The sequence below is a fragment of the Ceratotherium simum genome, chromosome 13 (genome assembly GCF_057802395.1).
Source record: "Ceratotherium simum simum isolate JZ-2026a chromosome 13, ASM5780239v1, whole genome shotgun sequence".
In the NCBI taxonomy this organism is placed as follows: Eukaryota; Metazoa; Chordata; class Mammalia; order Perissodactyla; family Rhinocerotidae; genus Ceratotherium; species Ceratotherium simum.
Window position 1 is genome coordinate 55,772,232 of NC_141912.1, and position 25,982 is coordinate 55,798,213.

Below are 25,982 nucleotides of genomic sequence, written 5' to 3' on the forward strand. Positions count from 1 at the left end.
TGGAAGGGAGACACCATATGGTTAGATGTAGGTTACTGCCAAGATCCTAGCTTTTCTTTTGAATGATGGATTGTGGGTGCCTGACAGATAGATAGATAGATACATACATACATACATACATATATACATGATAGATAGATAGATAGATAAATGGATGGATGGATGGTAGGTAGGTAGGTAGATAGATAGATAGATAGATAGATAGACCGACCAACCAACCAGGCCGGGCATGAGCCAACGATGAGACTGTATCACGCATCAGCCATCTTACTTTCTTTTCATCTCTCTTTATCACCATCCAGCCACCTAAAACCGCTGTCAATCACAACTACCTTTGTGCGGCATTTTATAGCTCATAAAACCTTGTCAAAATATTGTCTCGTTTAATGCTGCCACAATCCTATGAGGTATATATTGCTACTATTCTCATTCTACATCAAAGAAAACTATGGCTCAAAGAGATGAAGTAATTGTTCTAATTTAAATCTAGGTCTTAAAACTCCAAATTCTGTATTCTTTCCTACATAAGCCTGAAGAATACCTGTCCTTTCTAATCCTTCCCACCCCCCCATTTCAAATCATAATATTTAAGAGATCTCGAAGAAAGAATAAAATTAGGTCTCCAAATCACCAAAGGCAGATGCCAAAACTAATGCTCCTGAGAGAGAAGATTCCTCAGAATACTGGATCCCCTTCCCAACCACCTGAAGAGGGCCATATTGGAGGCCTGGTTGTCTTTACCAACACCATTTTCAATTGCACACTAACACCTTCTGAACAACAACTCACTGAGGTTCTATTTGGAACCCAAGCCAGAGATGTTTGGAGATGTTCTCAGGGTCCTAGGCACTCTTTTACAGGCTCTATCCATATCACATCAGACATATGATAGACACATTTAATATATTTTTCCATTAAATGCTTAAAAGAGCTTTATTATTTAAATCAGTTTTGTTAAAATAACTTTTTTGTAATTTTAAATTACAATTATGCACAATTATATAAAAGTTGAATTGCAAATGCCAAGTTGAAATGATGATACATTTTGCAGTCATTTAATTAAAGACTGTTTTTTAGAGTTCAAGTTCCAAACTTCTTACTTCAGAATCAATAATAAATATAGGTCTCAGTCATTCCTAAAGGCCTTTGAGGAGCTCACACTCAAAGAACAGCCAAGGGCTGCCTCTGGCTCCCCTGAAGACCATCCCTAGAGCTGCTGAGATCTCAGAACAAGTGAACTCACTCACCGCACTGCTCATCCTTGGCTACTGCCCCAAATTCAAGCCCCATGAGCAACTCTCCTCTCAAAGATTCTCATCCTCCTGCCATCTATACCTCCTCCATCACTGCCCTCCTTACCAATGTTTTCTAGGTGCCCTTTGGAACCTTCACTTCACTGTCAACAAGCTTTACTTCCTCACAGTAAGTGCCATCTCCACTGCTTGTCTTACCTTAATCATTTATCAAGGGCCTGCTCTCTGCACCCTGCATTCCTCCACCAGAGGTTGCTCCTTCTCCCATGCGTCCCATCAAAAGCCTGCCCTTCTTTGAAGGCCAAGCCATCATCCAATGCCACACTCTTCTCCTTTCTGAATTGTCTGACCTCTGGCCACACCCCCTCATTCACTGAGGACTCTGGCATCTGACTCACTGCTTATTCTCAACAGTGATGATGTTGTCATCATCCAGGAAGATTTCCACATCATTTGAATGAGCCATCCAACACCTCAGCCATAAAAGTTCCTAACCTCCTGAACTCAAATAATCTTCACCTTCTCCCCTCTTCTGCCCCTTGGCCCCATTCGGGATGACGACATCACCTGGAACTGAACCAACTCTGAAACCTCTCATTCTAATCCAAAAACGTGACCTCAAATTCCTGGCTCTCCAACTCGCTCGCTGCTTTTCAAGCTAATCAGACCTCCACTCCTCTTTGTTCCTGTCGGATCCATTACTGCCTTTGTGATTTCCTGTTCTTCCTCATCTGGTCACATGATGCATCATTTCAAGCATTCTCTTGACATCAATATCTCAGCCTTCTTCTCTAGAGCTATCAATTCCACCCTCCATCTTGAATCAACTGAAACATTCACCTTAGCTCCTAATCCTAAATTGCTGAAATCTGCTTTGAAAACTGTTCAACCAGTCAGTTTGACCCCTCGACAAATGTAAAAGTATCTAACATCAACTAGGCCCTCAGTGCTATGCTGACTTAACCTCCATCAATCTCCAAAAGTATCTATCTCACCCCCACCTTCATTCTGTCCAGCCCTGGGGAAGCCTCCCCTTTCTTCTCTCCAAAACATCTCAAATGTCTCCGATCTTAAGAAAGACCTTTCTGAATCCTACATCCTCCCTAGCTTACAGCCTAAATTCCCCATTCCCTTCTTAGGCAAACGTCTTTCAAGAGTAATCTACAAACACTGTCTCCATGCCCTCATCTCCCATTCAGTTTTCCCCATTCGTTTTTTTTTTTAAATTTTATTTATTTATTTATTTTTACCCCAAAGCCCCAGTAGATAGTTGTATGTCATAGTTGCACATCCTTCTAGTTGCTGTATGTGGGACGCAGCCTCAGCATGGCCGGAGAAGCGGTGCATCAGTGCACACCTGGGATCCGAACCCGGGCCACCAGCAGCAGAGCGCACGCACTTAACCGCTAAGCCACGGGGCCGGCCCTCCCCATTCATTTTTAAATTGACCTTTATTTTTATCAAAGTAAGATATGCCCATAAGTTAAGATGCAAATAATGCTAAAAGGCATTTGGCCTAAAAGGCTCTTACCCAGAAACATGGTTCTGTCACTGACACAGGTCTCTGATCAAATGTCACCTTATCAAGGAATGGTCCCCGACCATGTAATATAAAACTTCAGCCCACCGTTCCACACCAGTTTTCTCTTCCCCCTTACCTCAAGCATTTTTCTTCATACCACTTATCATTTCCTAACATAATATATATTTAGTTATTCATTTATCCCTCTCCACTTTCTAGAATAGAAGCTCTGTTTTTATAGGATCTGTGTCACAAAGCAGACACGTAATAAATATAAGTGGAATTAATGAAGATATATTATAATTATAACAGGATATTAAACTAGAAAAACTTTTTTGGTCTGTTTTAGCTGATGCCCCAAAGGCCAGGAATGATAGAAGTGGTGCTACTATCCCTCAGTCCTAAAGGGATCCTAAAGGAAAATGCTAGAACAGCACAACTCGAAATATGCCAATGGACTGGTGCCAGTCTGAGAACTGTTTTTACTGATTTGCTACAAGGTAAATACAGAAATCAAGAGTATTGATAAACTTTTAGAATAATTTGACATAGCCCTGGAAACGAAAATGGTCAGTAGACTTGCCTTGCTGAACAGACCATTTTGGGTACTGTTGAACATGTCATGTGGTGAGTAACCCATGACGTGAGCTGAAGACCAGTCATGCATTAAAAGACCATGTGTAGATCTTCAGTGGACTGGAAATTTTAAAAAAACCTTCCCCACAAATGTGTGAAAAGTGCTGTGCTAGATCATCTCTGAAGGCCACGTTATGTCACTATAACCCCAATTAGAGCAAAGAGCCCATCACCTACTCCAAGAGAGGTGGATGAAGCCAGAACTAAGAGAAGGATTGCTTTGGAGAAAACTATGGCTGCCTCGAGCATTTCCTCCTGGAAGAGGGGTTGGCGCGCTTACCCTGTGCCTTAAACCAAGGAAGACAGCTTCAAGGAGACCTCCTGAATTCAGGGCAAAACATGTCTCCCCTGAGGTTAGGGAATGTACGGCTAGAAAAGGACTCATAGTGAAGCTAAAGAACTTGATGCCCAAAGGCCCTGAACTAGTTAAGTGCTGAAGCCAGAATTCACACTCACGTAGATTGAGTGGCTCCAGAACGCACACTCTTAGCCATTCTGCTTCTATTTGCTGAAAAGGTTAAGTCTTAGCTCAAGTAAAATTAAACTGGGTCCAGCCCATTAATAAACCAAGAGCTACTGCAGCATATGATAAAAAATTTTTAAATTCCTGTTCCCAGATTGAATAGATAACTTTCAAAAGAGAATCAAGAAAGGTACTTTTGGATATATAAAATACAATCAAACTGAGCAATTTGCCACCATCACTGAGCCAATGATTTTCCCTTTCTCCATTCCTCCTCACTCTGATTTCTCACCTTACAACTTTCTCTTATTCCATGATGACTAAGCAATAACTATTCAGAAAAAAAAGCAGACCAGAGATTCATCATTAAAAATTTATTGAAATCCCACAATTCCCTCAGGCTAACGTTTAGAACACAAAGCATAGTCTCTTTCTTCTAAGGTGACATAATTCTTCTCATTAGTAAAGTGAGAACAAGAGATAGAACTACAATGAAGAAATGACTTTGGAAAAACAATTTTAGTATGTTTCTAAGAAAGCAGTGCTGTTCTGTTTTTCAACTTATCTGGCTCCACAATTAGTGAAAGAAATATTTAAAAATATCAACTAAAGAAATACTTCTACAATGCCTAGTAATATAAAATACTCTCTTACTCAGTTATATATATCTAGGGAAATAAAAAGAACCAGTGAAAATAACTAAGAATATAAAGCAAACACTAAGTAATTAGCAAAAGAATCAGACAATGCCTGACATCCAGCTGACACATCTTCCCACTCCACCTCCTACCTTCAGACCCAACGGTTTATATTTATATCAAAAAAAGAACTATCCAGGTTTGTAGGAGCAGGCCACGGGCCACAGAATTCTAAAACTCTCCAACCATACCTAGTCTTTTACTCCTGAGAATAGATAATAACACAACTCAAAAGCAGACCAGGCATCAGATATTTAATCCAAGTGGTTTTTCTTTATTGATGAAAAACACGAATTTTTATAATCTGTTATCAGTGGAAGAAATGTAGTCTAGTTCACACTTTATTAAACGGGAGGCTAATCGTCTGTTTCACAGAGACACACATGCAAAAAAGCACCAAATAGATGGAAAAAGATGCCAAGAATCTTGGCTGATGACTTTCCTGACATATCTTCTTTAAGATGAGCACATGGAACTCCACTTTAAAGTAGATGTTGAGGTTGAATGTATGATGTTTGCCCTTCTGAACTCTTGGGACAAAGGTTTATGCTCAATAATGTTTAACCTTCTCAGAATGCAGACGGAGGCAGAAAGGCTGAAAGTGATATGTCACAACTGATTATAATCACAGTTCAAGGGAAATGGTTACTCTGACAGCTGAGCAAAAGGAGCTCATTTTCAACACTTACACTGGCTACTTAAAAAATAATAATAATTATTTTTCTGCATCTGCAAGTTATTAAAATTAATAGCATGAAAGCACGTGTCCCGTCAGGACCCCATTGCTTCTTACAGATCCACGCCTAGCTATCCAGTTTTAGCGAAGGTAAGCAGAGTATTTTTTTTGCGTTTGGCAAAGCAGCTAAAAATTATAATCTGTTCTCAATTATCCACGTCCATTTCTAATAGGGCTAACACATAAAAAAAATTCACAGATAATTCTAAAGGACCCTAACCAATGATAGTTTCAAGTTTTCTTAAGGAAGCTTTAAACAGAGCTAAAAATGTGTAAATCATCAGCTCACCTCCCTATTTCGCAACAGAAAAGGAGAAGAATGAGCAGCAAAATGAAAGCAAATGATCTACCTCTGGAAACCCACCTTCTGAACAGACAGTTACATAATGGAATGTGATGTCAATATTAAAGATTAACTCAAATCGATTAGGCAACTCAATAGCATGCACGTCAGCCATCATCAAAATTTTATGAACTCTGTGAGAAGATACAAGTGTAATTTGCTGAAGTAAAGTAATACTGGAATGGAAGAATTCTACTTACTATGAAAAAAATTGTAAGACTAGGTTTCATTTGAGTTTGAGCAAGACAAAGTCAAGCAACGTGATGGCATGTTGCCTTTTGAGTCAGTTTTGTTTCAATAATAATTCTATTTTCTTATCAATACATCTACAAGGAACAAAAATGGCAATCTCAGAGAAAAATCAGCTTTTAGATATCAAACTGGAAGAAAATGCCTATATAATTCCTTGTCTGTTTTACATTAGTTGTTTAAATTTTAAATAATAAGCATATTTTTACACCATTCATCAACATGGTACTATAAAATGTTCTAAGCAAAAAGCTGACAAATAAGCAAGTAGTCTTCTGTTAAAAGAAAAAAACTAAATAAAAAGCATCAAAAGACAGCCATGGGATTATTAGTCCCTTCTGCCTTTCTAAAAACCTTCTAATAGTAAATATCTGAAATCTGGAAATGTTATTAACAAAAATTTAGGCTCACTTTATGGAAAAGAATAGCCACAAGAGGGACTTGATGAAGCAAAGTGTTGATAACGTAAATTTCAAATAGAGATGTGTTACTTTTCTTTTAATGTCTTAAACCTTTTGTTATGGAAATTTTCAAGCTTATACAACAATAGAAAAATATAAAGAACTACCATTTGCACATCACCCAGCTTCCAGAATTACCAACTCCTGGTCAGTGTTGTTTGGACTAGATCCCCACCCACATTTCCTCCTCCACCTCCCTGGATTATTTTGAAGCAAATCCCAGGGATTTTATTATTTCATTACTAAATATTTTAGTACGTATCTCTAAAAGTTAAGGACTATTTTTAACAAAATCACAATACCATTACCAATCTAAAATATTAAATATAAATTTCTTAATATCATCAAATATCCAGTCAGTCCCCAATTTTCTCAAGAATTCTTTTTTTACCTTTGGTTTGTTCATCCAAACAAGGCCTATATGGTACATTTGGTTGGTAGGTCTCTTAAATCTCTTTTAATCTATAGATTACCTTTCCTGCTTTTTATTTTCTTACAACTTATTTGTTGTAATTAGAGTGTTTGCCCTAAAGTTTCCCACAGTCTGGATTGTGCTAACTGTATCTTGAACATATCCCTTAACATATTCCTCTGTCCTCTGTATTTTGTGTGAATCTGTAGTTAGAACTAGCAGTTTGAACCGATGTAGGTTCAATGTTTTTGGCAAGAATATTTCATAGGGCTGGCCCCGTGGCTTAGCGGTCAAGTGTACACGCTCCGCTGCTGGCGGCCCAGGTTCGGATCCCGGGCACGCACCGACGCACCGCTTGTCCAGCCATGCTGAGGCCGTGTCCCACATACAGCAACTAGAAGGCTGTGCAACTATGACATACAACTATCTACTGGGGCTTTGGGGAAAAAATAAATAAAATTAAAAAAAAGAATATTTCATAAGTGTTATGACATACTTTCATCAGGAGACACGTAATGTGTGGTTGTCTCTCTTGTCATTGACGATCAATGTCCAGGTTCACTATTTCATTAGGGTTTGCAAAATGGTGACATTCTAATTTCACCACTCCTTCTTCCCTCAATAGCTATTTGGTTACCGTGCAGAATAATTCTTACAGCAAAGACAGAATAACGCTTGATTCTTTCCCTTTACCATTTTCAGGAAAGTGAGTTGGTTCATTTAGCATTCTCCAAAGGTCAATGAGATGTTTTTTTAAAAATACCATAGGGGCTGGCCCGCTGGCGCAAGCAGTTGAGTGTGCGCGCTCCGCTGCGGCGGCCCGGGGTTCGCAAGTTCAGATCCCAGGCGCACACCGACGCACCGCTTGTCAGGCCATGCTGTGGCGGCGTCCCATATAAAGCAGAGGAAGATGCGCATGGATGTTAGCCCAGGGCCAGTCTTCCTCAGCAAAAAGAGGAGGATTGGCAGATGTTAGCTCAGGGCCGATCTTCCTCACAAAAAATAAAAATAAAAATAAATAAATAAATAAAAATACCATAAAGTCATGGATTTTAAATATACTGATGTGTTTCAATCCACTGTTATCATTATTCTTATTCATTGGATAGCAAGAGCCTCTCCAAGTTTAATCCCGGTCCTTCTGACAAGACCACAGTAATCTTTGGTGCTTCCTTGCTTTCTGGTTTGACAAGATGCGCTCGGCTCATTCTACATCTCTCTTCCAGATCTGGAATCAGCCATTTCTCCAAGGAGTCTGCGACAGCTGCCGTGGGTGCCTCAACCGGACCCCAGTGTTGACCGCTAATGGCTCACAGCTGCCCCTTCTTCAAAGAACTCCTCTGAGCTAAACCGAGCTCCCTCCCACTCCCACCTCAGTAGCCCATGGCCAATGACTAACTGAGGTGGGGGACAAAAGGCTTGCTGCAAGTGGAAACTAACTGTAGTGCAATTTGTGCCCCAGAGCCCAACTAGGACCAGGCTGAAGCTAGTTCCCAGCCACGCCCACATTCTTGCTTTTTAGCTTTTGCCCCCTATGCTATCCTGCTTCCCTTATTCTCCTTCTGAGAGCTCTCCCTCAATAAATCACTCTCACAAGAATGCCCCCTCTCTGGTTCTGCTTAAGGAACCCAACCAAAGACACAGCCTTAGTTTGCTTCAATCAGAAATGATATTAGGATACCATAATATGGGCATTACTAGTGGACTGGTCATTGTTTCTGGATCTGTTCAGTGGACAGAGCTAGGAAATACTTTTTTTTTTCTTTTGTAAGGAAGATTAGCCCCGAGATAACACCTGTTGCCAATCCTCCTCTTTTTCGCTGAGGAAGACTGGCCCTGGGCTAACATTCATGCCCATGTTCCTCTACTTTATGTGGGATGCCTGCCACAGCGTGGCTTGAGGAGCGGTGCGTAGGTCTGAAACCAGGATCCAAACCTGCAAACCCCAGGTCCCCAGAAGCGGAGCATGCGAACTTAACCACTACGCCACCAGGCTGTCCCCAGGAAATACTTTTTTTAATGAAAAAAGTTATCATCAGTTAAAATTGGTATTTCCAATTCAATTTTAGGATTATGGGGATTTACTTAACTTCTCTGATTTTACACCTGCATCTCTTCTCTCTCCCACTGAAAATCCTGGCTCCTGATGACATCAACATAGCTATTTATTTGCTAAATAAAGTTTCTGAAGTTTTTTGACACAAGACACAAATTGATCATGAAATAATAAAATCTTTTGAATTAATATGCAAGTTAACATTGTTTTAGATCAATATTGTTTATTCTGAGTATAATGTTTTAACTGATATGCAAATATATATACAATAGCCCTTAAAACCTCAACTAAGAGTTAACATTCTAAATAGTTTCTCTTTTTTAAGAATAATGATACCGACTGTCATTTCATTCATATGAAACAACATGTCTTGCCATCTGACATTCAATCCACAGTCATGACCACACTGGGCATAAAATGACACGTCCTCCAATTAGTAATTCAGTCCTTTTCTTAGCATTTCCTACTTGTAATTACCTCTTGTTTACCTTGTGTCTCTCATACTTCATGAGAGTTTCATTTAAAATAAGCTAAATGTATATCTTCTCCAATGTCCTTATCATTTGGACCCTTATTCTATGAACCTTTACTGTTATTCTTCTGCCTCCTTGCCTGCAGTTGCTGTTTAAACTCAATTTCTTTTTAATTTTGGTAAAATGCACAAAACATAAAATTTACCATATCAACCTTTTTTTATTTTTGGTGAGCAAGATTGGCCCTGAGCTAACACCTGTTGCCAATCTTCCTCTTTTTGCTTGAGGAAGACTGGCCCTGAGCTAACATCTGTGCCAGTCTTCCCCTATTTTGCACATGGGACGCCTTCACAGCACGGCTTGATGAGTGGTCTCTAGGTCCACGCCCGGGATCCAAACCTGCAAACCCCGTGCCACCGAAGTGGAGCATGCAAACTTAACCACTACGCCACCAGGCCAGCCCCATCTTAATCTTTTTTAGGTGTGTAGTTCAGTAGTAGTAAGTACATTCACATTGTTGTGCAACCAGTGTCCAGAACTCTTTACATCTTGCAAAACTAAAACTCTATACTCATTAAACGACTCCCCATTCCCTCCTCCCCCAGCCCCTGGAACCACCTTTCTTCCTTCCATCTCTAAGATTTTGCTACTCTAGGTACCCGATAGAAGTAAAGTCATACAATATTTGTCTTTTTGTGACTGGCTTATTTCACTCGGTATAATGTCCTCAAGGTTCATCCATGTTGTAGCAGGTGTCAGAATTTCCTTCCTTTTTAAGACTGAATAATATTCCCCTGTATGTATAGACCACATTTTGTTTATTCATTCATCTGTCAATGGACACTTGGGTTGCTTCTACCTTTTGGCTATTGTGAATAATGCTGTTATGAACATGGGTATACAAATATCTCTTCAAGACCCTGCTTTCAATTCTTTTGGATATATATCCAAAAGTAGGATTGCTGGATCTTATGGTAGTTCTATTTTCAATTTTTTGAGGAACTGCCATACTGTTTTCCATAGTGGCTGCACCATTTTCCATTCCCAGTAACAGTGCACACAAGTATTTAAAACTAATTTAAAATGTAAACCTAATTTTAACTTAGGTCTCTGATCTTCATCGATCTTAGTGATGCTGAGCTGCACGTAGTGGGTGTCAGTGCTAACAAATCAGTGATATTCCTCAGCATCAGAGTAGATTACCTGCTTTACCATTTGATAACTGAGCAGGATGTACGGAGGCTGGATGTAGTATTAGATCAAAGTGGACTTGCCAATACCTTGGTACCCTAGGGTGGCCAGTACAGCTAACGCAGGCTGTGAGCAGACTCTCAAAGATACATTGCTACTCCCCGGGAATGAGTCAGGTTGAGAAAAAGAGTAGTTCCTCCAGTATACTGGCATCTATATTCTTGTCCCTGGAACTTCAACCCCAACTCATCAAGTGTTATCTGGGTGAGAGCTCTCTGCAAGGATGAACAATGTCAGCCTCTATCTAGACTTGTGACCTCGGATCAGTGCTTTACCCTCTGAGACTCACTTTCATCAAATTGGGTTAATAACATATACCCTACTCAATGCACAAGTTGGATGTGCAGAGAAAATGAGATAATGAATATGAACATGCTTTCAAAAATATGAAGTACTACTTAACTACAAAGAGCTACCACAAAGTAATAATTTTCCTGAAACATTACTGTCATTTCCAGAACTGACCTCTCCTCTCCCAAGGCACAAACTAAATTCTGTCTGGATATGTTCAATTTCCATAGTTTGATTTTCTCGAACCACACTCATTACTTCACGACAACAATGACAACAAAATGGCACTATTGAGAGAAATCAGATGGATCCTTTCCACTCACTAGGAGGTGGCTTAGACAAACGCAACAAAGGTGATATTTGGGAAGAATCAGAATTAGATCTAGGAGAAAAGGTCCAGACAGACAGAACCCTGAGCCTAGAAAGGAAACAGCTTTTTTTTTTTTTTTTTGTAAGGAAGATCAGTCCTGAGCTAATATCTGCCAGTCCTCCTCTTTTTGCTGAGGAAGCCTGGCCCTGGGCTAACATCTGTGCCCATCCTCCTCCACTTTATATGGGACACCACCACAGCACGGCTTGACAAGCGGTGCGTCGGTGCGCGCCCAGGATCCAAACCCCGGGGCCGCCGCAGCAGAGCACGCACACTTAACCACTACGCCACTAGGCCAGCCCCGGAAACAGCTTTTTGATTCTCAAGTACAATTAACTTGCTACTAATTAGAGTATCTAACAATGGGAGATCCCATCCCTAAAAGTAAGGGAGAATCTAGCATCAGGAGAACCATTGAAGCAGATAAGCTCCAAGATCCCCTCAGACTTGAACACCTGATTTCACAAGGGCTGATGGTAACAGAGCAGCAGGTGGGCCATGCTTCACCCTCTTCAAAGATGATACAACAGGAAATGGTCTTAAATTGTAACCCATGGGATTTATGGCCAAGATCAAGGAGTCATCTCAGGCTAAGACGGCTGTTAAATGTCAAACAGAATTCCAAGGGAAGCTACGACTGTGTCCTTTAAAAAAAAGGAATTTATACCCACCTTCCCAGAACAACTTAAAGATTGTTCTGGTTGGAGGTAAAGTAATAAACTAGACCATCTTTGAAGGGGCTTTCTTTTCAGTCCTTTGATCCACGGTTGTCCATGAAAACTCTGAAAGTATAAGTGGCTATCTAAAAGTTTTCTTTAAGTTTCCTTTGCTTGGAGCTTAAAGAATTTAAGGTTTTTAAGACAAAGGGTGACCCTGAGTACAAGAAACACAAAAAGAACAGCAACAGGCCTTGCTGCCGTCATAATGCTGACCCCGAAGAGAATCTAAGATAGAAAGATGTGCTGATTTTTGTCCAAGCAGAGCACCTGAATCCCTTCACCAAGTTCACCTTGGTTTCATGCACTGTTTGAGAAACCAAACTCTATCTATATTAGCGCTGTTCATTTAATATAGTCCGCCTACCTTGCCTGCTCCTGTGCACCAATTATTCTTATACCTACTTACAGAAAATTTATAATAAATGAAATCTTTTGTAAGATTCCTTACGGGAGGCACAGCAGAGTGTGTATACACAGCGTAGCAGAGATTCTGTAAGCTGAATGGGCATCATTCAATAAAATCCTTCTAAGGCCATTAGCAAAAGAAATTTGACTTTATTAATTCAATTCATTCTCTAAATTCCAAAGAGGAAAAGGAAACAGATATTTCCTTCAGAAGCTTTGTGTTCGCTGCTTAATTAAGCCAAAGTAAGGTATGAGCTTAGCATAGTCAGGCCTTCCACAGAAAGGGAAGTGTCCTGAGGTTATGCAAATAAAGCTTCCTGGTCCTACATGTTTGAAAAGGAAAGGGAAAGGGAAGACCGTTTAATGATCTAAGCAGGAAAGGAACAGAGAAACATCCCACTATATTTTCAATGAGATCAAGAATGTATGGTTAGTCTTCTCTATACTGGAGCAAGCTTCCAACTGCAAAGATGACCTAAAATCCTGTAAGTATTAATTTTAAAAAACACAAACTATTCAATGTTCCAAAATATCTTGCAGCCGTACAAGTGAAAATTTCCCCAAGACTTGAAAACAGAAACCCAACCAGAGAAGGAACAGACGGTGTGGTCAAGGAAGGGGTTTAGCAGGGGAAAGAGCAGGGAGGGCAGGGAGAAATCAGTCCGTTTGGGAAATCCTTTTCTGGTAGTTTCTCTAGTTTCTACCTGAGTTGCATTTCCTGGCCTAAGTTGAATATCCTTAAATGAAAGTCAAGAGCCCTGGATCCATCTCTGCTTAAGGCATCTGTATTTCTGAGGGAAGAGCTGGAAGTTTTAGGGGAACCTCAGTTCTCCTCCCAGCCTCTCAACTTTGGAGGACCCCAAGGCTCAGTCCTCAACTCTCTATCAATATTCACTTCTTGGGTCAACCCATCCAGTCTCATGGATTTAACAACATCTGTGTACTAATGACTCTCAAATCCAGGCTCACGTCTTCCATGAAATCCAGACACTAAGATACCTATTAGCTATTTCAAACTTAACATATCCAAAGTGGAAATCAGATTTCCACCCCTCAACCCAAACCTGCTTCTTTCTCAGTGTTCACCATTTCAGAAAGCAAGACCACCAATCATCTGTGCTAAGCCTGTCTGTCCTCCAACACCTGAGTCAAAATTATCAGGCTCAACAATCCAGTTTCTTACGGCGGGAGCCCCCAAGTGAGAGGACAGACGCTCAGGGGCCAAGGTTTTGGCAGCAGTGGAGCAAGCTACAGCTTGGCCGACGACTTGGGAGCACTAGCAATGATTAATAGGATATTCTTTCAACTCTGTGAGAAAAGTCTCAGAGATTCTATGTGGCGAGGAAACAGGCGATGCTGTTGTAGTGTGCACAAAACTGGAATCAGTGAAATGCAACAGGAATAGAGTCAGAGTGCCTGATTATTTTCAAGTACTCTCAAATTTTTATGTCCTGTATCACACCCCCAACACCAAACACATGAATACTTCTTGGGCCTGAGAGTTTTTACACACTAACAGGTTCATGTGAGTGGGCAATAGGGTAGAAAGACTCTTGCTTCTTCCTAGGTGATCTGCCACAGAAAGAGAAGATCAATAAAATGCACGTCAAAAATGAGGTTTGGAGGGGCCGGCCTGGTGGCATAATGGTTAAATTCGCGAGCTCTGCTCTGGCGGCCCAGGGTTCACAGGTTCAGATCCCGGGTGCCAACCGACACACCACTTGTCAGGCCATGCTGTGGCGGCATCCCATATAAAGTGGAGGAAGATGGGCACGGATGTTAGCCCAGGGCCAGTCTTCTTCAGCAAAAAGGAAGATTGGCATTGGATGTTAGCTTAGGGCTAATCTTCCTCACCAAAAAAAAAAAAAAAGAAAAAAGAAAATGAGGTTTGGGGTTTATCTAAGGTTTTCAACACCATTTAAAAATAGGTTTTGGTTGATGTAATAGTTAAAATACACAAAGATCTCATTTGTATCCACCATCTATGCAGGTAGGAAAACTGAGACTCAAAGAGATTAAAATACTTTAGGAGGGTTGACTAAGAAAAACATCCAGCACGAGAAATGGGCCCTCTCCATTCTCAAACTGCTCAAGTCAGAAGGCATGGGTTTAAATCTTAATACCATCCTCTACCAGCTGTGTGATCTTGATCAGTTTCCCCCTCTGGAAAGTGAGCACCAACCCCAGAGAAGTGCTGGGAAGATTAAGTGAGAAAAAAACCGAGAAGCACGCAGAGAACAATGCCCACGTGTTGCCAATTGTGGTGAGCACGCAGTGAATGTGAGAGCTCTTGTGATGATGATGATGATGATGTTTAAAATCTCTAGGATTCAGACACCAAAAAATGCTCTGTAATGTCAAAATACTGAAGAACAAATGGAGATCTAGATCTAATTATGTTTTCTGTGCCAAGGTGGGAGAAAACTCCTAATTGTTCCAGTGACATGTCTTAACATAAGTCCCGAGACATATTCACTAAAGGAAAATCAGGATAAATTTTCAGCTAACTCATCCTTAGAAACATTCCAAAGGACTGAAATAAAAAACACCTACATTATTAAGTTTCTATTAGTGATCTCCATTACAAATTCTTATAGGCACATTTGAGTATAAATTATGAATTCACAATAAGTAAACAGGTTAGAGCAGCCAAAGATGCTACAGTAGAACGCATCCCACGTGGCATGTGGCCCACGTCACCAAGAGGAGAGTCCTACTGAAAGCTGGCGGAAACTGCACTGTCACATTTTCTGATTCATCTCCTTCACAGTTACATCCTGTTTCAGTCTTGCTCACTCATGGGCCTGCTTCTTATTCAGATTGCCACTAGAAATGCCTGCAGTTCTTCACATCAAGTCATTCAAATAATCCTGAGTCACCAAAGCTGATTTATTTTTATTGCAGCCCCAAACCACAGTCAGAGCTGCCTTCCTGGCAACATGCGGTAACACTGATTTTCTCCAAATGTGTAAATTAAAAAAGGCACAGGCTTTTTTAATTTTGAACATGTTGTACAGGGTGGTCCTAGCAGGCACTACTGACTACGCCTAACCAAACCCAGAAGAGAACACAAGGCCTTGGCCCAAGTCCACATAAAAACAGGGAAAGGTCAGCAGAGGCCATAAGGTTCCAGAAGGCTGAGCAGGAATCATGTGAGACCAGGAGCCAACGGCCTCCTCACTACCCATTCTGACAATTTCCAGTCTCCCAGACGACCCCTAGGAGATGCAGACAGATGGAGAAGGTGAACTTACCTGCCCCAAGAACACTGCCCAGACTGTGTTTATTGACCCAAACCACAGAGGAGCCTCCACTGCTATTTCCTGCTCTCTAATCTCTCTCTCTTCCAATTGATCCTTCTGAGGAGAGAGGGCAAAGGCCATCCTCGGATTCCGCAACAGCGCTGATCACCAGATGCCGGCAGAGAGCGCCATGGGTTAAGCCGAGTTCAGGTCCTGTTCACGGCAACCTAGACTCTGCAGTGGCTGCTTACCTGGCCCCTGTCCTGCTCCCCTCTGACTTACCCTGCTCACGTTTAATCTTCCCAAAATCGTGCTTCGATCATGCTACTCACCTCTTCCAGGGTCTCCAGGAGGTACAGAAAATGAAGTTTAAATGGAGCGGCCATCTGGAATGTCTCCTGGCCCCACCCTCTTCTTCCAGCTCCAACTTGCACTCCTCTCACACAAATCCCCACAGCCAGCCAAACGCTTCTCATACTGTCGCTGACTCCACTTCCCAGACCTACAGCGGCCGTCTATCCAATTCCCGTCCATATGTTAAAGCCCAACTCAGTCCCATCTCTTCCATGAACTAGTTATCCCCTAACCACTCTATTTGGGGGATTAAAAAAAAAAAATCTCTTCATTCTCTGAATTCCTATAGTGCATAAGCAATATTCATGTATAAGTATCATTCATTCCTTTATTCAATAAAATGCATTCAGATGCCATATGCCAGGAGATATTCTAGACCACAAGATATGGCCCCCAAAGAAGTCAAGGTCTAGGGGAGGAAAGGAAAGGAAGGAATTACCATTTATTGTTTATCTAAGCAGGTCACCATGCCATCTATTTCCATACGTCAGCTCAGCTCACCCTCCCAACTCAATGAGGTTGCTCTATCTCATAATAACAACAATGAGGTTGTTATTATCACTTTACAGTAAGAAAGCTGAGTCTCAAAGAGTTGAACAATGTAGCAAAGACTACTTCATATGTTTTCCATTCTCCACTATCCCTGTCCCCTCTCAGACTCTCTGCCCGTCTCTGCTCTGCTCTGTCCTTGGGATGCCGATCTCTATAATCCGCATCACCTGCTGGCTTCCACTTAGGTTGGGTCAATGGAAAGCACCAGAAGGAGCAAAGAGGGCGGTACATTTACTCCCCCTTCTCCCTTCCTGACTCACTGGGTCCTGGCGTGGCTGCACTCCTCAGCCAGAGCTTCTGTGGAGGGTTCTATGGCTCCAGCTCTCCTTACCAAGATCCAGTGAGACCACTGCCTTCTGCTGCCCCTTCAGGCTAGGAGTGTGATAGGTAGGTTCCCCCTGCAGGCTGGTGAAGCACCTTAGCCCTGCCCACACCTCTGTAAAGAGTCCTTTCATTTAACTCGCTTCAGTTAAACTCCCTTAGTGTGCCAACTGTTTTCTGTCAGATACACAGAGCAGGATTTGAACGCAGGTCTATCTTACTCTGCAGCCTGCCTTTTCCACTTGGATAACAGCTATGTTTGAGATCTGTGCAGAGTGCTGAGGATCAAAACAAAAGGCACCTCACTCTGATAGGAAGGATTAGAAAAGATTTTTCTGAAGAAGTACTTGATCATGGGTTAAGGTGAACTGAAATTCACCAGACAAATGAAGAATGAGGATAGGCAATAAAGGACAAAGTAAGTTCAATGTCACAGAGCCATGAGGAACATGTCTTATTACCCATGTACACTGCTCATGAGAGAACAACAGTGGTGGAGGGTTTCTAAACTTTGATGATAATCACTTACTTCTCCATCTTGATCCACACAGGGAGATTAGAAGAAGCAAAGAATTCGCTAGATTCTGAGCAAGAGAACCAATGTGCCTATTCCCTACCTTCAACAGGTCCGCATCACAGGAGATAAACCCAACTATTCAGCATAATAGATAATCCCTTAATGATCAGGCCCTGCCTGACCCACACAGTCTCATCTACCAGCAGCACCTCGAACTGTCCCCTGAGTATGCCATACCCTTTCATGCCTCTGTGCTTTTGTACATGCTCTGCTCATCAGAGATATCCACCTCCACTTTCCACCTGATAAACTCCTTGTCTTTCAGGACTCATCTCAGGTGTCTGCTTCTCTGTAAATATTGCTGGCCCTCCAAGATGTTTCCATAGTGCCTTGTGCAAAACTCTACAATAGCGTTTCATAACACAGACATGCTTTATGTTTACTTGTCTGCATGTCTGTCCATTGACTCAACTGTGAGTTCCTGGAGACCGGGTACTATAGGAGGGTAGCAGACGGCAGAGGGAAGTGCTTGGGCTCTGGAGGCTGGCTGCCTAGATCCAAATCTTAGACTCCGCCCCAAACAACTAGGTAAACTTAGGCAAGTTATTTACCCTTTCCGGGCCTCAGTTTCAACACCCATAAAAGTGGAATGATAACAACATCTACCTCATAGGGTTGTTAAGTGAGTTACACAGAACAATTCCTGTCACGGAGTAAGCCCTCAGTAACTGTTAGTAATTAATATATACCTGTGAATCCCTTATTTCCTGTTAAAAAAACTCACGTTTGTTGAATGAATAAGTTTTCCCACTATTTAATATTGCTCCACATAGATACCAAATTCTACCTACCCTTTGTTTTATTAAATCATGAAAAGAAGACTCTCATCTCTAAATATGTGCTTATTTTACAACTGGTTAAAGATAAACGAGACATTTTCCGTAAAGGAATTCAGCTTCTTGCCATTGTCGTCGGCCTGGTCACTGAGTCAGACATTCTCTTGGCCTTCTAGCAATTTCCACATGTGCCTGCTACATGGTTACCCCTACAGAATGGTATTTCTGTTTTAATAATTTACAAAGCCTTATTACCAAGTCAAATCTTGATGGCTCCCCTAGGTTGGCATGAGTAATGACAATAATAGGCCCGCCACAGCATAACGGTGAACCAGAGGAAAACATGCTTTAATGCTAAACCAATGTAAAAACAGTCATGAGATACTTTTTTAAAAGTTTCAACGTGCCATGTTCTAAGCCTCAAATCCTTAACCATCACAGCCTTGGTAAAAAGTCCATGCGTGAGAACCTCAACCAAGAAAAAAAATCCAAGCACATAGAACAATGTGCTTCGGAGGTAAGCAGGAAGTGGATGGGGACCAGCTCCCAGGGGAGCCCCGAATATCCCAGGTAAGGCAGCACTGCAGCCAATAGAGACACAGGGCACTGGGTTAGCAAAGGACAAGGAACAATAGAAAGGCCACACCTGAAAAAGCCAGCACCCTTACAGAGTCACCCTGGCCGGCTGCAGGGGGCAGCGCAGGCCTGACTGGCCCAAGAGCCCCCGGGAGTGGTTCAGCTGCCAGCGCAGACTCTAGCCTCACCCTCCCTCCACGCTTCTCCCACCCTGATACTGGCTTTGTGGTCGCCTCTCTTCCCCAGCTCTGATCTCGCCAGCACCGCACCTCAGCTTATTAACTCTATGGCGCCCATCCTCGTTCTAGACCCCGGCTCTAAGGGGGCTCAGAATTCACCAGTTTTTAGATCCATCTGTCTGCCAGTGACTAACTCTGGATTCTTCGACAACTCTCTGCCCCCGCACTTTCTGTGAAACCACATTCCTTGCTGGAACGCACGTGAGCACACTGCCACGTGCTGGGGATAACAACAGCATGACCTAAATATTTCAAGTTAATCTGATAATTTTTTAAAATTCAAAGAATGACCACACCATTTGACACTGTATTTAACATTGTTATAAAAGACAGTTCTCTACTTACAGGCCTTCTGGTCAAAGCACCTTGAACGGAGTGATAAAATTCTGGCTGGACTCGGCTGTTTTTCTTGATTCTTCGTTTCCTCACTGAAAGTTCCTGCTCACTCTGATGGTGAACTTCCACCACAGGCTTGGCTTCTTCCAGACGGGCGGCCGCAGCCGCTGCAGCTCGTCTCCGAATATGCCGAGGGCTCGCTCTGAATCCCTGTGGCAGAGAACACAACCGAACAAATCCAGAGTTATACTGAGTTAGTTTGGAAATTTTCTGGGGCTAGTTACACAAAAGGCTCAAAAAGTCACCCAGCTTACTGGAATCGTTTACATTCCCAAAGTGAGCACGGAGAAGGAGGCTCGGCATGCCAGCAAGATTGGTGTGTTCTGAAAAGCACTCAGTGTTTCAGGGCCCAGAGTTATTCAACATTAAGAAATGTTTTTAATCCAGTAGAGCCAGTCCGGAAAAAAAAAAAAAGAAGGCAGGTGGGCACTTTGCTTCACTTATGTGTATATAAATCGGACTATGGTGAAGAAGGCTATTTCCCCTTGGGCGTGAAGCTGGGTATGCGGAGAAGGAGTGAGTACTATTCCAGGGAGAGGTGCCACTCGACATTCCTGACAGCAGACTCTTGAAGGAAGGAAAGCAGGAATGCAAAGCATCATTATAAAACACCGTAATGTGAACATCTACAACCAAATGGAGGCAACACAGTGGAGTGAAGAGTAAGGGTTTTGGGGTCAGATGGGCCTGGGTCCAAATGCTGACCTGTTAATTATAGCTACACATTGATTAAACATTATGAGTCTAACTTTTCTAATCTAAGACATGGATAACATTCTACTCACAGGGTTTTTAAGTTTTAAATAAGGTAACATATGTAAAATTCTAAGCACAGTATCTGGCAAACAGCAGGTGCTCAATAACATATTAATTTTCCTTCTCTTTTAGAGCAAGGTGAGAATAAGGACAACTCGCTAGCCAATGGAAACAAGTTGATTTAAGCCATGTTATGCATTTGGGAATGTGCCAATGATTTTGGAAAACATTAGAGAATTACATAAAATAATCTCTGTCCTCATGTAGCTTTCAATTTACCGGAGAGCAGATGTCTAGAGAGCTCATGAACACACTGGAATGTGTAATTAAGGGGTAACGTGGGCAGCTGAGGACTCTCAGTGCTCACAGATCTTGGAGAAGGAATCAGTGAATGAAGGTGAGAATAGTCTATCTCTGGCTTAGTTGACGGGACAGCATTTGAAGGATGAATAGAATTTATATTCCACGCAAGGGAAAAAAGAATGGGTGAATAAGTAAAATGATAGATGGATAGATAGATATTTATGTAGCGACAAGAACCACTATTTGATGGCGTGCCAGGATGAGAGTACAAGCTACACATGAGTGTGGGGGGAAATGAGAGGGGCCGAGGGGACAAACGCTCCAAGGAGGGCTTCTTTGAGGTGTGGGTCTTACGAATTTTAAAAGATGTATGAAAACTTAAAGAATGCAGTAGAGGCATAAAGAATGGAGAGTAAGAATTTCAGGGGGGGAAGCAGGATGAGAAGAGGCCTGGGCGTGGTTCTCCAGGACACTGAGAGATTGATGTGCACGGGGGCGTTCTCACTGAGGGACACGGAGAAGGGCTGGAGTCTGATGGTGGAGACCTGAATACCAGGCTGAAGGATACAAAGAAGGAGAAAAAAGACAAAAGTGGGGGGTGACCCACAGAGTCAGAGGTGGCACTGAGGTCAACAGAAATCAATAAGGAGGAGATACAAATGGATTTGGCAAAACTGAGGTCATAGTTTGGGCACTTCCTTCTCATCCCCTAATGCATTAGCCTGTTCCCTCCCTCCTCTGTGTGCGAGCTCAGCTGCATCCTCTTCAACCCAAAATAGTCGCAGAAGATCCCCGCAGCTCCCACATAATCCAAGAGCCACGACAGCAGCTGCCGGTGACAAGGATTAAGAGGATGGAGTTGAGCCCATTGTTAAGCTGTGTTCTAGAGCCGAGTTAGGACCAAACGGGTCAGAACCAACAACCACGGGCTGCTTTTTAAATATGCAGGCTCCTGGACACCTTCCCCCTACAACACACACACACACACACACACACACACACACACAAACACTCTCTCTCTCTCCCCCTCTCCTTCCTTCTGAATTAGACTCGCTAGGGGTGAGGCCAAGAATCTCATTTTTTACCAAGCTCCTCTGGTAATTTTCAGCACTTTGAACACTGCCAACCTCTAAGAGCAGAGTTGAGTCTAACCACTAGGTGGCATTAATTTCCACAGCCCCCGCATTCTTTCTAGTTCAGAAACATGAGCGCTGGTAGAATTAACAAAGTATTTGATAATCCACTAGCTTCTGTCATAGTGTGGTGAGTTGAGAATATTTCTTTGGTAAGAATGCAGATTCTCCTTCTCTTATAAGTAATAAGCAACCAAATTCTGCTTAACTTGTATTATTACGGATAGCCCTAAGTGGCCTACAAATTCTAGGAGCACTTAGGAAAAAAACTACATAAAACTCCCTTGAAGTGACTAAAAAAAAAAAATTAAAACATGTTGGTACAGTCATCCTGGAGAGCAATAACCCAGTAAATCCACATCCCTGTATACTCTAGAGAAATTCTACCAAGTATGTCCAGGAAGATATTCAAGCATTACTTATAATAAAAGTTAGAAGCAGTTTAAATCAGTCTTTCCTAAACTTCAGTCATTTTCACCCCATCTTCACATTTTTTTCAAGATCTGAGCACCAACATGTAGGCCTCTGTAATTTCTCTTATATTTAAATAACGTGGTTTTTTTTAGGAAGATTGGCCCCGAGCTAACATCTGTTGCCAATCTTCTTCGTCTTCTTTTTTCTCCCCAAAGCCCCAGTACATAGTTGTATATCCTAATTGTAGGTCCTTCTAGTTCTTCCACGTGGGACGCCACCTCAGCATGGCTTGATGAGCGATGAGTAGGTCCACGCCCAGGATCTGAACCAGTAAACCCCGGGCCGCCGAACCAGAACACGCGAACCTAACCGCTATGCAACTGCGCCGGCCCCTAAATAACTTTTTATCAGCTTTTATATTTAAATAACTTTTTATCAGCACTATAGTATGGTACACAGACTGCAGCCAGACTATCTGGATTCACATACTGCTTCTGTCACATCCCAGTTGTGTGATCTTGGATAGTTACTTAACCATTTCCTCAGCAGTAAAATGGAGATTAAAAATAGTAGTTATCTCATAGGGATGTTGGGAAGAAGAAAAGAATTAATGTAAGTAAAGTACTTAGAAGAGTGCCTGGCACATAGGGATATATAAGAGTTGGCTATGATTATTATGTACGTTACTACTGTGAATGAAAGATATTCTTAAAGACAGAAGTGTGTTATTAATCAGATGTAAACAGGACAATGAATCACCCTGCAGGTGTGCCTGCTGACAGACACACGGGAGAGACAACCACCCTACTCATTAGGAGAGCTCTTCGCTCCAGAGGAGAGCCCCAGGCACTTACTCTTCAGGGAGGCAAACTACCTAGGCTCAAACACCAGCTCGCTCACTTGCTACGTGTGCGGTCCTGGTCAAGTTACTTCTCTGTGCCTCAGTTTCTTCATCTGTCAAATGCATATAATAGCTCTGTCACAGAGTTATGATGGGGTTTAAACGAGATAATACACATTAGGTGCTTAGAAAAGTACACAGATTACAATAAATAGTCAATAAATTATCGCCATCGTTATTACTATTTCACTTCCTGGATGTTGCAGCAGCAATTCACATGGCAGCATTCAGAGCTACGACTGCAAACACCATAAACAACATGGAGTCATCACTGAGCAGTCATCTGTTTTATTTCCCTAAACCACTGCACAGAATTATAGGTCCATCGTTTCTTACACTTGCTTGTTCCAAATACTATAAAAAATAAGCCACGACTTTTAACAGCAGGAATTTTATTTTAAAACAGTAGGTGGTGCTATAAGCTCTTAGAGGTGCTGACAGGATTTGATGGTGTCAGTGTCAAGTCCATTTCTCTCTCTATTCATTTGATCTTGCCTGGATACCCTTTAACCAGTAGGTGATAGACACTTGGAACTCTCTCGGTAGTGGACTTCTGCCATTTTTAGGCCACCCCATTTTATCAGCACCTTTTGGGTAATGACTTCTCGAGATGTGCAGTCTTGATAGAGAGCTAAGGAAGGGCTCCGCAGCCCACTCTAGATCTTGCATCTTAATAACCCGGTGCAGTTCACCAGGAGGCACATGGCCAAGGCTCAACCAATCGAAGTCTCTACTTGGACGTTGAATATTAAGTGGAGGGATGTCAAGACTGAAAAAATCAGTAGGAATTCATTAGTCTGGTGGCTGTACCAAAGACCTTCCGAAGCTGCCTACTTTTGTCTATTCTAACCAGACTTTCAGTCTCGACTGTGAGTTCCACCATATATTTGTAACAAATTCTCTTCTGGCTTAAGTCATACGGCGTTGCTTGCAAACAAAAAACCCCAGTGCCTCCTCTTTCTGTTATGCTTTCACCTGGTTAGCTGTTCTCCTCACAGGCTGAACACACAGACTTAACCAGGCTGTTGCGCTGTAGAGACTGCCATAAAAAGAGAGAAGATATTAATAGCCATAATTTACTAAGCACCATTTAGGTGCTAAGCCGATTGTATCCACTTCAAGCAGGACTGAGACTTCTCAGGGTAAAGTAACCTATCTAAGGCAAAAACTTGCCATCAGAAAAGCCCAGATGAGAAGCCAGGTCTCTAACTCCAAACCAGTGCCCTCACCACTCTGCTCTTAGGCAGGGAGATGATAAGGCAGTAACACATTCAAGGCTAATCTTCTACATATAGTCACAGGCCTGAGCAAGGAACATACGCTGACTGATTAAAACAAGAAAAGGTCTATAAATAATTTAGATAAGTGAGGAAGAAATTGAAAAAGTTAACATTTTCAGGTAAGAATTATTGTTATATAAGATCAAACTACCATCAAGTTTACTGATGAAGCATCTGAACAAATGGAAACTTAACGCGTTGAATCATTGAGCATTCATATGGAATTGCTTTTGTGTATTGCTATACCTGAAAAACTAGGTTTACCGGTATATAAGATACAAATTTACCGTTTTCAAATATTTTGAAGCTCAATAAGCTCATGTTTATAAAGTATATAATACCCTGTAAAAATTCGATGATTCTCTTCATCCAAGGCTAAAACTAAATGAATAACAGAAGTTCTTGGATCCACAGATAAAATTCAAGGGAGACAGGGAGGGTGGTCAATCATCTTGGATGGGGAAAATTTATGTCTTTATTTTCACTAACCTCTAATTGAAATTCAGCATATTGCTCAATCATGAATGTAGGTCATACACCCGGTATCATTAGCAGTACCTGTAACTTTTGCCACCAAAAGAAATCACAGATATTTAAATCTTAAATTATAGTAGCTGCAGATATCTTGAAATATCATTTATACTTCTCGTTACTTCAAAATCACAGTAGTTGGTAAATCTACCACTAGATCTTGTTATTTAATGCATTAATAAAGAAATACATATATTGCTTTATCAAAAACATTTTTAATAATTTATAATTGTATTTCAATATAATTGGCTTCCTTCGTAATTCTATGTTTATTATTTTATGCATCTAAAAACATTGAGAATGAGTCGATGAGCTTCACCAGACTGTCAAAGGGGTTTATGGCATAAACTAGGTCCAGAATATAGAAAATCTCAGAAATTTCCATAAAGAGTTTATGACAGAGACTGCTAGCTGCTCACCAAAATTCATGTTGGCCTCTTTTTCATGGGCACAAGCTAGACTACATTTCCCAGCTTCCCGTGCAGTTAGGTAGGGCCATGTGACTAAGATATAGCCAAAGGAATGTGGACATAAGTAATGCGTGCCATTTCTGGATCTAGCCCATAAACACTTCCCACAGCCACTTCCCCAAGCTCTTCTCTTTTAGCTGAGATGACCTTCAGAATAACCTTGAAAGTCACATATTAAAGGTGGCAGCGCCTTCATCAGCCTGGGTCCCTGAATAACTGCATGAAGGAGGCCACTCTGCCAACCTGTTTACCCACCTATACCTTCAAGTGAGCAACAAATATATTTCTATTTTGTTTGAGCCATTGAACCATTATACACTGAAGTGTATATTTGCTATAGAAGTTTGCTTTACCCTAATCAGTGGTTCTCAAACTTGATCAAGCATCAGAGCCACCAGGAAGGCTGATTAAAGTACAGATTGCTGGGCAGCACCCTTAGGGCTTCCAATGGACAAAGCTGGGATGGGGGCTAAGAATTTGCATTTCCAATGAGTCCTCAGGTGATGCTGAGGCTGCCATTCTGTGACTATAGTCTGAGAATCCCTGCTCTCACTAATACCAGCTCCTACTCTTACTGTGTGGTTAGTGAGTAATTTTAGTCATAAATGCACTGTTCCCCATTGTGCTGTGTACAGCGGGACCTCAAGATTAAAGCAACTTTGCCCCTTGTGGTTTTAATAATCCTACATTAAAAGAATGGCCATGGAAGCCACTCTGTCAGCAAGATAAGAAAATAATGTATCTAGAGCTATCTGTTTTCAGAGAGAATGTATTCCCTGACAAATAAGGGACAATGGGGCAAAATATTACCTTTTTAGAGTCT

The 25,982-nt window shown here is 41.7% G+C and overlaps 1 protein-coding gene across 9 annotated transcripts in view; it reads right to left on the reverse strand.

Annotated features, from left to right (window-relative positions):
- Positions 1-25,982, reverse strand: part of DST (dystonin) — a 432,349-nt gene that overhangs the window by 367,340 nt on the left and 39,027 nt on the right. For all 9 annotated transcript variants that reach the window (XM_087438739.1, XM_087438737.1, XM_087438738.1 and 6 more), the window contains exon 3: positions 19,321-19,521. In XM_087438739.1, the coding sequence (XP_087294865.1) occupies positions 19,321-19,521 (201 nt within the window). The remainder of the gene's footprint in view (positions 1-19,320; positions 19,522-25,982) is intronic.